A 15,284-nucleotide genomic window follows, 5' to 3' on the forward strand; every position below is an offset into this window, starting at 1 on the left:
GTAACAACAACGAAATACCCAGCAATACAACTTGACAAAAAACTACACTTCAATACCCACATTACACACATATGCGTCAAAGCAAACACAGTCATAGTCTAAACATACCCACTAACCAACAGACGCAGCTGCTTAAGCAACAACAAACTACTCATCTACAAGTCAATAATAAGACCCATAATAACATACGGATCACCCGCGTGGAGTCACACAGCACTTTACAACATCAAAAAACTCCAAACAATACAAAACAAATGTCTAAGAATGTCATTTGACGCCCCATGGTTCATACGAAACACACAACTCCATCGAGAAGCAAATATACTGGCTTTAAATAAACAACGTTACTGGCTTACTGGGTGAAGCATAAAATGCTTTTTATTTTCCCTTTTATCTCTGTCGAGAAGCTTGATGGGGGGAGGTTGTGAGTCTTATGCTCGCACTTTGTGAACTATGGAGTTAGCTCTGTTCTTCTGAAAGCAGGATTGCCTTAGGTCTTTTATGTTTGTGATAGTCATGTTCACTATAACTGGAAGCTTGTCTGATTAGTGGATTGGGATGAGAGTGTGCCTTGCTGAAGAACTTTTCCGCATGGTCATGAAGGAGAGAACGGATGTCAGGGGTTCCAGTTTCTCTGTGGATCTGCGTGTTTCTGACGAACCATGGGGCGTCCAAGATCATCCGCAGGCATTTGTTTTGTATCCTCTGTAGTTTCCGGATGTTAGATTTGGATGTGTGACTCCATGCCGGGGATGCATATGTGATTACTGGTCGTATTACCATCTGATATAATAACAGTTTGTTGCGTTTATCCAATTTGCTGTTGCGATTGATCAGGGGATAGAGTTGTGGTTCTGGATGTCTGTGCCTATGAGCTTGATATGGCTGTTGAAATTTAGCTTTTTTTTCCAGCTGTACTCCAAGGTATTTGGTTTCTGTCTGCCATGGTATCTTTTTACCGAGGAGATGAATATCATCTTGGATGAAGGCTTTGCGTCTGGTGAATAGTATAGCTGAGCTTTTGACGGGGTTTACTTGTATCCTCCAGTCGGAGAACCATTTCTCTAGCTTTGTGATAGTATCCTGGAGACGACTGATCGCCAGGTGTGGGCGGAGAGATCTTGTTATTATGGCTGTGTCGTCAGCATATAGGGCTGTGATGGTAGTCCTCAGGTTCTGAGGAATGTCAGCCACGTAGATTGTGAAAAGTAAAGGAGCCAATAGAGATCCCTGTGGTACTCCTGCCAGGATTTGGCGCCTAGTTGAGATGGTGCCATTTATTTTTATCTGCATGGATCTATCAGTGAGGTATGATTTTATTAGACGGGTAAGGTTTATTGGAATGTTGGCCTGAATGAGTTTATAGAGTAATCCTTGATGCCATACCTTATCAAAGGCCTTGCAATATCCAGAAAAACTGCAGCTGTGTGAAGGTTCCAGTTGTATCCTTGAGTGATATGCTCCACTAGTCGGTGTATTTGTTGCACTGTGCTGTGCATACAGCGGAAGCCAAATTGTTCGTTTGGAATTATTCCTAATTGGTCTGATTTTTCTTGTAGTCTTGAAAGGATAATTTTTTCAGCAATCTTTCCTAGGTTGGAAAGCAGGCTTATTGGACGGTAGCTTTGCGGGAGTTGTGGATTGTTTCCTGGCTTTTTTATTGGTATGATGTCGGCTGTTTTCCATGCAGTGGGGAAGTGTTGTATCCTCAGTATTGCATTGGTTATGTTAACCAGGTGTATAATAGCCTTTCTAGGAAGTAATTTGATGATTCTATGATTCTGTTAGTAATTCCATCTGGACCTGGAGCTTTTTTGTTGTTTAGATGTTTTATGATGTTGGTTATTTCAACTGGAGTAGTGGGGGTGATGCTGGCTGGTTTGTCTTCGGACTGTCTTAAGGTACGCTTGACCTGCTGGTGGACTTTATATATGTGGGTGATGTTTATATTGTCATATGACAGGCTGCATTGTTTTTCTAGGTTTTCTGCTATTGCTTCTGCTTTTTCTTTATCAGTGTGCGCCATTCCATGAGCAGTTTGCATGGGCGGTAGGAGGTTGTGTTTGGTGCGCAGAATCTTCAGAAATTTCCATATTGAGTGATCTTCTGGGTTGAGTGATGATAGTTTATCGTCCCAATCCTGGTTCCTGTGGATTTGAAGTGCTTTTCTGACTTGGTTGTTCAACTTGTTCAGTATTTTCTTGTCCTGTGGGGCTCTTGTGTTATGGTATCTTTTCCTGGCTTTGTTTTTTGTTCTGATGAGGTCCATGATGTTTTCTGGGAGCCGACTGGTTGGGTGGTTGGTTGTGGTTTTGGTGACTGCTTTTAGTGTTTTTTTTTATTTGGCTTGTTAGATTGCTTACTGCTTCATCTATTTCTTCTTTTTTGTGTATGATGGATACAGGACCAATGTATTCTGGTAGGATTTTAGCTAGCCTATCCCATGATATGAAGGTGTGCTGGTGGGCCAGTTGGTCTTGCGTGCCAAGTTTGATCAGGATTGGGTTGTGGACAGATGAGAGTTCACTTGATCGTCTCTAGTTTGTATTGATAACTGATGTTTCTAAGGATAGCTATGTCAAGTACATCTGATCTGCCATGAGGACTGTAATGGGTGTGCTCAGCGGGTCCTGCTACCACAACTGAGTTAAGTGTTGAATAGTTGTGTAGTATGCGTCCACTTCTGTTGTTGGTGGTGCTGAACCATGCTGTGTGTTTGGCGTTCAAGTCTCCTGCTATGATGGTGGGGTCTGTGGTGCCAAGGACTGCATCCAGGTCTGTTGTCAGTAGAGGGTTGCTTGGTGAGTTGTAGGCAGCAAATATCTTGAGGCTTCCAGCATTGTTTGTGTGGACTTGTATTCCTGTGGTCTCCAGGTTTGTAGTCTGTGGGTTGGATATGGCATTGTGGTGGAGGTACGGTTTGATGTAGATGGCAGTGCCTCCCCCTCTGGTGCTGAGTCTATCCGTACGGTATATTGTGTATCCTCTCACTTTTGGGTTGTTGACAGGTCTTAGGTGGGTCTCGTTGATCAGCATTATGTCCAGGTTGTGTCTTTGTGCGAATTCCTGTAGTTCTAGTGTCTTGTTGGTGAGGCCATTGGCATTCCAGGCTGCAATTAGAAGCGAGTTGGGTTTTATCTTTGTTTTATTCATAATTCAGTGCTGTGAGTATGGAACGGGTTCCTTGCAGGAATCTCTTTGTGGAGGATGGAGTTGGGTTTGTTCTGCTGAATTCCTGCAGCATAGTGGCTAGCGAGGCAGTCAGTATTGCTGTAATATTGGAGCCTATTTGATTGCTTCGTATTGTGTCCTTTGGGCGGACTGCTTCTGCATAGGCCTTGGTGGAAGGTTGAGCCCTTTCCTGACTTTTATGGATAGGATTTTGTTGGTTTGATGACTGTGCAGCAGAGATGCTTTGAGTGGTCCAGATTGGGGGAGGTTAGACGGGTCTTGTAGTTCCGTGATTTCTGGGGTGGTGGTTGCATCCTTTGTAGTTTGCTGGGTGGGGACCTCCACAGTTGGCTGGTGTGGTTCTTGGTTTTGTGCATGTAATGGTTTGATGTTTCTCGCCACACTTCAGGCATCTGAACTCGGCTTTACACAGTCTTTGGGCATGGCCAAACTTTTGGCAACGATGGCATTGCCCTTCTAATGTCCTTTTCCTGAGTGGTTCTGTTATTATCTTAAATCCGCAGACCGCAGTTACGTCATAAATTCGTCTTTGTGTGTTCTGGATCTCGACCAATACTAATGGCATCGGATCTGTACATCCGGCTGACTTTGATTGGTGTTAAGCCCTGCAGGGTAAGGTCTGCCGCGATCTCCTCAGAGGTAATGCCTTCGGTGACACCTCGCAGTACAACCTTTAGATTTCTTTCGCTGCTTAGTGCGAAGGTGTGATACTGCAGTTTGTTGTTATCCATCATTTTTGTTATCCCTCTATAGTCTGTGACTGTTGTTGGTTGAATTTTTACTCCTTCGTCGGTGTTTCTGGCCCAGGAGTATCCAATTTGATGTTCTCTCAGGTTTCTTGCAACTGTGGTCCATTTTTCCTTTTCACGGAGAATTACCGGGGGGACCTTTTTCCTTTTTTCCGGCACTGTTGGTGAGGGTGTTTCGTTTTCCATTCTAATTGCGATCATAAGCAATTCCCCAATCACCACCTACTGGATATAACAACGAATAAAACAGACATGGATAACATTAATGATCTTCTAGAGCATCTAAACAAAGAGCAAGCACTAAAACTGTTTAAATTATTGCTTAAAAAATTTGATACGGAATGGCCAGGTTTCCTAAACCTGTACACACAACCAGAAGAATCCGAAGATATAGAGGACGAAGTTGAAGAGATCAACGACACGACCATCTTCCTACCCGAGAGCCACAGTCAGGCAGTCTTCACAGAAAATCAAACGAATAAAATACGAAGAATCGAGGATGATCAACACATACATAATTGACAATTATTCTTTAAGGGTGAAGCAAAATGCTTTTCATATTCCCCACTATCTGTTGTGGTTACAGTGAGGGTAAAATTTACGAGCAGTTTGCTCGCCCTGAATGGGCATGGAGATTATGTATCGCTATAGGAGGCTAATATAGTTTTTGGTCTTCTATATTTAAATATGTCCGTTGGCTCGTATGCTGCAGCTTGTTGAACAACACATACACAAATTGTGGTGAAAGTTTATTAGTGGCGATCTCTTTAATCTATAAAAGGTAGATAAGTAAAAGGATTTTTTATTTATTTTATTCATAAAGGAATGTGAAACTAAATTCAGGCTTCTTTTTAAAATTAATGTTACAGTATTTTTGTTTAGGATTAGTGAGTTAATTTTTTTGCTTAATTAATGAAAGATATTCGAAAAGGAAATTACTAAGAAATGTTGATATTCACAACTGCATCAGTTAATCCTACTGCGGTTAATTCATAACGAATTGTTGACAGCCCTTTTACTATGTATTAACCTAAAATCTTGTCAATTTTTACCCTGCAGTTTGTAAATTTTCTTACATCGAGATTATTTGAAATATTAGCTATTTTAAATAATAGCTGACGTATAGATATCGAAGACACAAATTTCGTTGTAACATTTCATGCCATAATTTTAATTTAGATTTAATGGAGAATAGCTTTTAGGCCTAACAGGATTAGTATTTGTGCTGGTTTTTTACTGAAAGATGAGGTGATTAGGCGAACGAAGATCTCAAGTAGGTTCCGGAAGGAAATCATTTTGATATGTTTCTTTTTTGCATTCCATTAACTGAATTCCACATTTAGAAAGATTGCTCAATCAAATTCCAAGTGATTTGGAGATGTCTCATCTGCATATCATATGTCTTTAGTCCTACGCGAGTGTAATCCACACCATTTTCCCGCATAGAAACAAGGAAAACCCGTTTATATATATACATTTATACGCGCGCATAAGAAATGTTTGTGTGTGTGTGTGTGTGTGTGTGTGTGTGTGCGTGCTGATAAACCATTTGAAATTGGCACAATAAGCATAAACGCTGCCCCGATCGATACCTGGCGTGACGAGGATGTTTGTTCTTTGCTTGTGTTGCGCAAACAGCTGACGGAAATAGCAATTCGTTTGAGGTTGTCGAAAGTGGTTATAGGAGGTTAAAGAAAAAAAAAGTAACTTAGGAACATTACTCATGGCTTTAGACATCTTACAGTTAGAGCGTGAATGATGTCACACGGACGACAACAGAACCGGATTAAACTGGATCCGGAACAGCTACTTCGACCAGAAAGATAAAAAGAAAAACAAGTAAACGCATTGCCCCTCGTTTAGGATGATTACTTGTGTATAAAACAGTTTGTTAGCGTAAAAAATGCGCACTGAATGATGCTTACCGTTTCAGCAAATTGTAGAAATAAAATGGCCTCCGTAATAAACCAGTTAATAAATGAAATCTTACGGTTGTGGGATTCACTTGTAAAAGTCCTAACATTTGCTTGTGTACAATCGTTTACAGAAATAATTTTATTTATTTCCACGAATAAATATATAAATAGATGTAATAAACAGTTTTTTTTATCGCAAACATTGTCAGGGATTGCAGTTCATAATTGCGAATTATTTCATCTTAATTTTTATATAAAATATTTTAATTTCAGGTTATCTTGGAAGTAGCGGAATAAGCTACATTTCCGGCTTTTCTTACCATTCGTACTATAGGCTTACGCTGCATAAAATAGTTCCTTACATTTTTTACGTTATCATATCGTATGGTACTTTGTATGTAATTATTTTGAATTATATGTTCCATACCATTAAATTGTTACAGGGAACTTATTTTTGGAAAATACAATTATCTATCACGTGGTCTCCGACGACCGCCGCTTCACTGTTGCCATAGTAACAACGAACTAATATCCGACTACCTTCGGAAGCGGTACGGCCCGTAGTATACTTCTTTACTTCCAAGATTACCTGAAAAAGAGATTATGGTAAGCTCTAATAGAGGTTTTATTTAAACTTTGTCACACTGATTTAGTGCGGTGCAGGTCCACGATATAGATGAGGACATTCCTTAAAGAAGACGTCTTAATAAAGACAGAGTTCTAAGATTCTTCCAGGAAACAACAGGAAGGACTTGACAACAAGAATTCCGATGAAAAGACAGCGATCAGTGACCAGAAATCAATGCTTTGCAAGAATTGCCACTGGAAAGAGATGAGCTACTGGATTTGGAGATAAGCATATGGATCCAGTCAGCTCCTGGTGGAAGACCTTTAGTTTGCGCTGACAATAGGTTGCAGTGCCTCTTTATGGTTGAGCAACCTCCCAAACACACAAGCAATTGCATGGTTTGTGAACAACAGTGAAGTGGTGGATAACAAATAGAACCTTATTTCTCCTTCTAAACCAAAAGTTGGAGTTTATTTTTTCTGCAAGTCTTCCGTTTTCGAATTCTGTAGGGTACTGTCAATAGAATGATCTCTTATAATTGATCCTGTGATTGCACAGTTAGTTTTGTATGATCGTAGGGCATTCATTCCTGGACTCTAGCTAGCTGGACACATTTAAATGAAATTTGGTATGTGAGATGCCAATTTACAGAGTGAAGTCAAGTTTGGTTTCCACAGAACGATTTTTAGTGGTAAACTATTACTCAAACAATGGGAAACAAAAAAAAAAGTATGCAAAACAAAACCTAATTATGGATTTGGATATGGACCATTTTATATAGCAATGCTATTGAGAAACGCCCCTTTTCTCAAGGTTTATAATTGTAAAGTTCCTCCAATAAACGTACTTTTCCAGAGAAACTGCATTCGCTGAGAAGTTGATTATAATTTAAAAACCCTGGTAATTATGTGTTCAAGTGTCGTTAGGGCTGTTGGTGCAAAAGATTTAAGTCAGATCATTCCGAAGAATGCTTTAGTTATGTGTGATATACGGCGAGTTTCTCTCTTTTACTATTTTGGGGTGTGAAGGGTTAGCCTTGACCCTTCTCTACAACAGGTAATGAATCTAGGTATTCCACCACGGAGCAAGTGCGAACCCACTCACCTATGGAGGCCCTATTACAGAAGTCACAAAATGATTTCCAAATGCGATATTGAAAGATGTAATTATGTTGTAACCCGGATGAGCTTACTTTCGTGGGATGAGTAATACGTTCTGCTATGTAGAAATCCAGTACTTGTAAGGTTCTCTCTGATATTTTTTGTTCTTTTCGCTTGCACTTGACGAAGTCTGTTTTCAGACGAAACTAGTTGTGTGTATTAATAAAGTTTAACTCAAAACCTTGGTTTTCAGTCATTTAATAATTTTAATTTTGATACATAATATATATAACATATGCATGTGTGAGATTTGGTCCGTTTGTAAATGAATGAATAAAGAGACAAGAGACAAGACATTGCTGACTATAAGGGTGAAGCAAAATGCTTTTATAATCCCTGCTATCTGATAAGATTACTGTGTGAGGAAAAGTTTATGAGCTAAGAGCTCTGCCTGAGTGGTGCAATTTAAAGATCTTCATTTGGAAGTAGGATGGCCTTGGGTCTCCTATGTTTGGAGAAGTCTGTTTCATTGAATGAATAAAGCAAGGGCATCTGACTATTATTAAAAATTGTATCAATAAAAAATAATGGTGTAACTCAGAAATTCCAAAATATTTGATATACTAATTATTGCCATCATTTATAATTAAACTTATCACATTTTACTTAAGTAATACATTAAATTTTATAAAATTAACTGATCACTATGTGTGATTATTGTTGAATCAGTTGTTTACAAGCGAGCCACTAGTCTATCTTTGATGATCCAACGGTGCTTGAATAGGAGTTTAATTCTGTTTACCTGGACGAGGATGTAAAATTTCCTTGCTCATGACCTTTACGTCCAACTAATTACACGCTCTTCTAGCTGTGAGGTAAAGTTTTTTTAAAAGCTTTTCTGGTGGCGCACAGCCACAGCTGGAAGAACGCATGCAGGAGCCTCGTCGTCGCGGCACCTTGTGAAGCCTAAGTGGCACACCAGAGGAGGGAGGAAAGTCATCGCACGTTTTCCGCGGTAATTACCCGCAAAATCTACCGTCCTTCCGACAGCAGAACTACGGGGGAGAAAGGGGACAAAAAATGTTGTCATTGAACCAATAGGGAAAAGGCGGTGCTCCGTAAACACCTCGGCTTGCACTTCGGTGTGCTAATCAATCAACCAATCACAGCGGCATTCCCTAGAGCTGCGCGCGAAGCATCATGGGAGTTTTACAATTCCACGCGAGCGACAGAGTGCAACAGTTAGTAAGTTAGCACGATGCCGTGTGTGGAGTATTAGCAGTCCGAAAGAACGACTGGAAGAAATGATGAAGGGTTTTCGGACACCGAGCGTGGTTGTCTTTTGTCTCTTGGTCGTCGTGTACGCGGGGATTAATGGTAGGTGGCTTTCTTAAGTAACGAATACTCTTTTTATTTTTCTTCCTTTTTTTAAAATGTCTTATTCAAATCGACCTTGCTCGGGTCGTCGCAGAACAGAAGCAACTCGTGCAGCCGTAGGGGATTGTTTGTAGATGCGTGCAAAGAGTTCGCTGACACCGTGTGTGTGTGTGTGTACCTGAGAAACATGGGGGCTGTTTTTATTTTATTTTACCTTCTGAAACCATCAAAGTATTCAAGCGTTAAAAAAAAAAAAAAAAAAAACAGCGGATGAGGGTAAGGATACCGATCCTGTTTGAGATATTGTACTAAAATGTTCAACCTGTAGTAGATCAGCTGCTGTAGAGCACGTGTACCACATCAAAGCAACAGATCCGGACCACCCATCAATTTTTAATTTCTATAGTTCGGATTGAGCAGTGGAATCATACAATTGCATTGCTTTTCTATAAAAGAGGGAAAAAAAAACAGTTTTGTTTTATAAATTAAGTAATTCGATGAGACTGAGCAGAAGCAACAACGTGTATTCCGTCTGTTATCGTATAAATTCGATAACAGTTTGCATTTATCGAATTGCAAACTGTTTTTTGCAATTCGATAATTAATTTATTAATATTAATAAATATTAATATTAAATAAAAAAAGTTTAATATTAATTATTAAACTTTTAACTAAAATTATTTATTTGTATAATATAATAAGTAACAAATTTAAAGTAGAAGACTATAAAGAAACCTTACAATCTCATAATGAATACAAGATAAACATTAAATAGCACAATGAACCTTATAGTCCTTATAAGGACTGGGTTAAAGGGGCGAAGCAAGAATGCTTTTCATATTCCCCGTTATCTGTAGAGGACAGTGTAGGGATAAGGTGTTATTGAGCAATTAAAGCTCTGATCATGGCAGGAGAGTAACAGCAATAGCCGAGCCTCAGTTAGAACTTCATTGGCTACAGCATTGCCATCCATTACCCTCCAAGGGTATTGATCACCACATCTCAAGGTCCCAGCACATGAACCTCCAATAGAAAACTTTATAAAAGAATCGTATGTTAAATTGAATTTTCAATGTGTTAAAAATTAAAGAAATCTTAGGATAATAATTAATATCTCTCTTAGAATTGATGTATTTAAGACAAATGTTATTTATGCTAAGTTTCTATTATTTCTTTTATATTTTTTTAACATATCACCACGTCCAAAATAATCAACTTTGCAGTTTGCCACACCTTTTAATGTTGCCTTTATTGCATCGTTTTTGTCTCGCCATTTCCGAGAAAACTGCACTTATATTCTTATTTTAATTATTGATATCAGCACGTGAGCGTTGACAAAATCGTAGATGAGAGGATCACGTGATTGTGGTATATTCGTCGGTACAGTTTAAACTGCGCCATGAACATATTGTATCAGTTGCTGCAAAATTTTTTGTTTTCACCTTCTCGTATCAAGAAGTTAATGCTCATTGATAGAGGGCACTACTGTTCGTTTTTTTTTTTTTTTTTTAATGCGTAGCGGAAATGGTTAGATTAGCCAGCAGAAGACCAATACTAGAAATCGGAACAAACTAAAATTTATAGTATGTTTATATAAATCGAAAATTTTTTACGCGCATCGAAACAGTTGAATGACCTCCATAAGCTTGATAAAAGGTCAAATAGGACTTATATAAACAGGAAAATTATTCTCTTTCGCTGTTTAAACTAAAAGAAGTGGAATGACAGGAAGCCAAGTTTAGTCACCCTCTCTTCCCTTGGGAATTTTCTGTAAAGGGCGGAATTCCACTGGAATTGGAGCCCTTTCGGTATACAAATTGACATCATAAAACTCTTCAGAATATAAACATCGTGTTCCCAGTGACCTTTCGATAAACTATAAGTTAGTCGTGCATGGCACCCACAAATTATTCAAGTTCTTTTATTCTTGGATGCTGGCAATCAATGGACTTTATACCACAGACCGACTTTAGAAGTAAAGGAAGGATGTGTTTACATAAACGGTGCAATATACTTTCCCCGAAGATCTAAAGGACTCTTGAAAGTCACTTTACCGGTACCTTATTAGGACATCTTCTTAAGTACCGAACTCATTATCTTAAATTAACCCAAGATATGCTTTCCCGTAAAAGTTCGAGAAGAAAGTTGACCAATAATTCTTTTCCTGAATAATTTAACACAGAATTTTACTCACTGTTCAGTAAGCACTTTAAATTTTTAATATAAATCATTTTAATAAATCAATTATCACGTTTAATTTTATATTTTCTATATAATATTTAATTTTAACTACTAAATAAACATTGGCATGTATTTTTAACAAGTTTTCATTTTAAAATCGATAGTGGCGCCATCACACGTTGAATATGAAAACTAATGTAGGTTTTACCTGATAAAAATAAGAAATGGAATCCTGTATTAAACTTTTCTTTACGTTTTGTATTAACAGTACGAATAGATGTCTTCTTCCTTTGAAATTCCCTCTTTGCAATTATTCATATTTCGGCTGTTTATCTTGACAAAGCACCCACCGCTCATCATCAATCAAAAGATAATCTTGCGATCGCTTCCTTAACTGACCGAGAAAATTCTTCTTCAAGCATATGGCTTCGGTTTTACGCAGATACTGCAGTCTGTTCTCTATCTGAATGTTTACAGAGTCGCAGCCGTGTAACACGCTCCCTTAAGATAGCGTTGTTTGCGTGACCTCCACCTACTTCACTTCCTGAACACGCCGGATCCTGAGTACACATTACGAAACAAACAACGAGAGAGAAAGAGGTCCCTGCTTAATTTTTATCTACACTTTTAACATTTGAATAATTATGAACCTGCTAAGCTTGCTATCTCAAGCCCACTGCAAATACAGTACGCGACTTGACTCCTTGGAAACTTATCAAGATGAATTTAGACTTCGTTGCTATGTGTGATTGTGTTTTCAAAGTTTACAAAAAGAATTTGATATCACTTACAGAATAAAAAAATTATAAATTATTTTAGAAATTTAGAAGCAATTATAATTCTAAATATAATCGCTTTCAAATATTTAAGGATTAAAGTAATATTAAGTTGTTTAATAAGTTTTGCGAATACACCTTTTTTTTTCTATTACAGTAACATTCTTATAAGAATGTCATGAAAACAATGCGTTTTCGTTAATTAACACTGGTAATAGGCCATATTATATTATACAGTTAGGACCAATCCAGAAAGCTGTGATAAAATTTGTCTACCATCAGACATTTTACAAACATAAAATAAATTCCTATGTCGAACAAAGAATTAATATTGAAGGAATGAAAATAAACAGTGAACCATATAAGCACGTTTTTATGAATACACCTTTTATTATTAATAACCTTTATAGTTAGTTATTCTATGGAGACAGTTCTAGGAATGTGTTTTGGTAAGGGATGCACAGACAGTGTGGATTGTAGCACATCATATAATATGTGCGTTCTATTGTTCAATAAATTAAATCGCGAGCTATCATATACGAGAAAGACAAACCAAGGAGTCAGACAGGGATGTCCCCTTTCAGCAACTCGTTTTAATATTTACCTAAATGGAATAAAAATTTCCATCAAGGTATTAAACTTTCTCCTACTGTGAACTTAAACACTCTCCTTTTTTTTTTTTTTTTTGTTGATGATGATCAAATAATAATTACAAATTGTGAAGATAACTTACAGAAAGCTGTTTTAAATTTAAATGAGCATAACCAAAGATTACTGAAGGATAATATCAACAGAAAAAAAAAAATCGGGGGCCTTTAAAGGAGAAGATCTAGTAAGAACTAAAATAGCAATAGATAACAAGATTTTAGAACAGATGAATTCATATAACTTGTATGATTACATATGAAAAGATATAAACCTAAAGCTTGCGAAATATTTAAAAAATAACAGGTGTGATTAACTCTATATTTAAACCAAACCTAGTTCAAAAACAAACCAGGCTAAAAGTATACAATACATTAGCCCTACAAGTCTTAATGTATGGAAGCGAAATCTGGACAATAAAACAAAAAGATTAATAACAGCAAAAATGAAGTTTATGAGAAAAACTGCAAAGTATACTCTATTTGATCACAAAAGAAATGAAGAAATTACGAAAGAATTAAAACAGGAATCATTAATAGAAAAAAATTAAAAAATATAAACATAAATGGATAGAACACGTTGAAAAAATGAAAACAGAAAGATTACCAAAACAAGCCTTAAATTACAAACCACTTGGAAAAAAGAAAACCAGGACGTCCTCTTAAGAGATTCAACGATGACTTCTAAGGCCGGAACAGGCCACTCTAGGCCTAAATCCTTGATAGCCATGATGATGATTGTTCAATAATCCTAATCTTAATCCTAAAACTGGCTTTAAATATGAACAAGCAATAAATGTAAATAAGAATTCTGTGATCTTTTCACAATATTCATATCTCGGATTTCCCCTTCAAATTACACTTTTTTAAATCAAAAAGACATCTGTAGAAGCCGATTAGAAAGATTATAAATCAGCTTAAGAGGTTTAAGTTAGATACGCAATCGGTGATACTCAAAGGTCACCTTCTCCTTTGCTGGACTTACACAAAAGATGACCTCTGAGAGAAAAAAGTGCGCCCTCTATAGTATCACGAAGCTAGAGTCGCCAGGTGTTCGATAGTATGACGACGGCTGATGTTCTGCGTCGGCTAATGGTCATTAATCTGCCAAACTCTTCTTGGTTTGAATTTCAATGAACAGCTTGCATCCATTCCAATTTGTTCTTGTATGTTATGACAACCAGCACAATAACTTCAAGAATAAGTACGACATAAAAACCCTTTGAGAGTTATTGTCAGTGTTCAACTCCTGATATGATTAACAAGGATATTACCAGCTGTTTGGATTGGGTCTCATTCTACCAAGCTTGCTATCATTGTTAGCTTATGGTACAGTTAAAATAAATTCTCAGTTTTGGAGGTTCAACGCACTTCAGAATCACCCGGATATTTTGATACCTTCGAGCATATAACTATTAGAGCAAATAATTGGTCAATATCGACCTTGTTTCCGTAACACGTAGCAAAATGAACGCTTCATCGCGTGCAAGCAAGCCAGTATCGCTGTAAGGGGTGGTTCTACTTGATTTTTTTAAAAGTAAAACTCGCGATGTTTTAATAGTGGTAACACGGCCGTGTGTGCTCTTGCATTGCATATAACACATTAGAAGAATTAACCATGCTTCAATGATCATTATTCAAACAATGATAGTGTGTCATAGCTGCTACTAGAATTAAATGTAAACAAACCTATTTTCAAAGCAGACGTTGGCAATTCCAGAAGTACCCACTTTCAACATAAGCAAAACGTGTTATTTGAATGACTTCGGTACTCTGTAAGATTAGGTTAAATAAAAACATGTTTTGTTCGGGGGGGGGATAGTCAGGACATAGCTCTAAATAATTATTTTAAAGGCAATTTATGAAGTTTGGCGTGGTGAATGTCGGGATATTTATCAGTCATTTCCTTAATAGAGGTTGGAGCTTAATTAGCTTACCGAAAAGGACTCTTGGATGAGGTGGGGGGGGGGGGGGATGTCAAGAGTTAGCGATAGGGTTTCTGCTGTACTTAAATAACCTCTGTCAACCCCACTGCTTTTTTCTTTAAAAAAAATTCTAATCTCACCAACTTCTATGGGTTTGTCTAGACGGGTTTACTATGATGTTTGCCGCAAAATTATATCCAGGTTTTCCGGATGAACATAACCTCGTATTCAGTAGCTTATTGTTTCACCACTAAATCCTTATATGTGCCCTGAGGTGTTCTTACTAAACCGCTACGGGCGTATTTTAAAGGTGACTTCGGAGTTTTATTTCTTAGCTGTCAAAAGATGATGGAATAGCCCACTTGTCATCTTGCCGCTTCCCTATTTGTGACTGGATTATACGACCTTAAAAAATTCGTACGGAAAACTGGTTCTGGTTTATTAGAAGCTTAAAAGTTCAACTGAATTTTGCAGTTCTAGCACGGAAGAAATCCTAAATTGTAAACGAATGTAAATCGAACAAAACCAGATAAAAGTAATGAGTAGATCGCTAATATTGATAAAAATGTCCGTAGTGATCCTCGGGCTCCCTCTCGTAACCTTCTTCAAACAGGAGAGAACACTTCTGGATAATGAAAATGACAAACTAATTTGATCCCAAAAGAACTGAATTACAAAATAAATTCATAGAGTTCAGGAGGTCATCGGAATGCTGCAGATGGCCTCCGCTTGATAACTAAAAAAAAAAAAAAAAAAAAATACAGGAGTTGGCAAGAAAAGCAATTGCATCAAGTTCCAGAATGAATTTAGACATAAGCGATTATTACAAACAGGAAGTGGATGAAACGAGTTATGG

At 37.5% G+C, this 15,284-nt stretch overlaps 1 protein-coding gene across 1 annotated transcript in view; it reads left to right on the forward strand.

Moving 5' to 3' along the window:
- Window positions 1–8,780: 8,780 nt before the first annotated feature.
- LOC150092178 (BMP and activin membrane-bound inhibitor homolog) overlaps window positions 8,781–15,284 on the forward strand; it is a 53,709-nt gene continuing 47,205 nt past the window's right edge. Inside the window, exon 1 of the mRNA XM_090415243.1 lies at window positions 8,781–8,902. Coding sequence (XP_090271369.1) covers window positions 8,830–8,902 — 73 coding nt within the window. The 5' untranslated portion in view covers window positions 8,781–8,829. The remainder of the gene's footprint in view (window positions 8,903–15,284) is intronic.

Source organism: Typopeltis vanoorti, unplaced genomic scaffold (genome assembly GCF_054136105.1).
Source record: "Typopeltis vanoorti isolate ZY-2024b unplaced genomic scaffold, IOZ_Tvanoo_1.0 HiC_scaffold_24, whole genome shotgun sequence".
In the NCBI taxonomy this organism is placed as follows: Eukaryota; Metazoa; Arthropoda; class Arachnida; order Uropygi; family Thelyphonidae; genus Typopeltis; species Typopeltis vanoorti.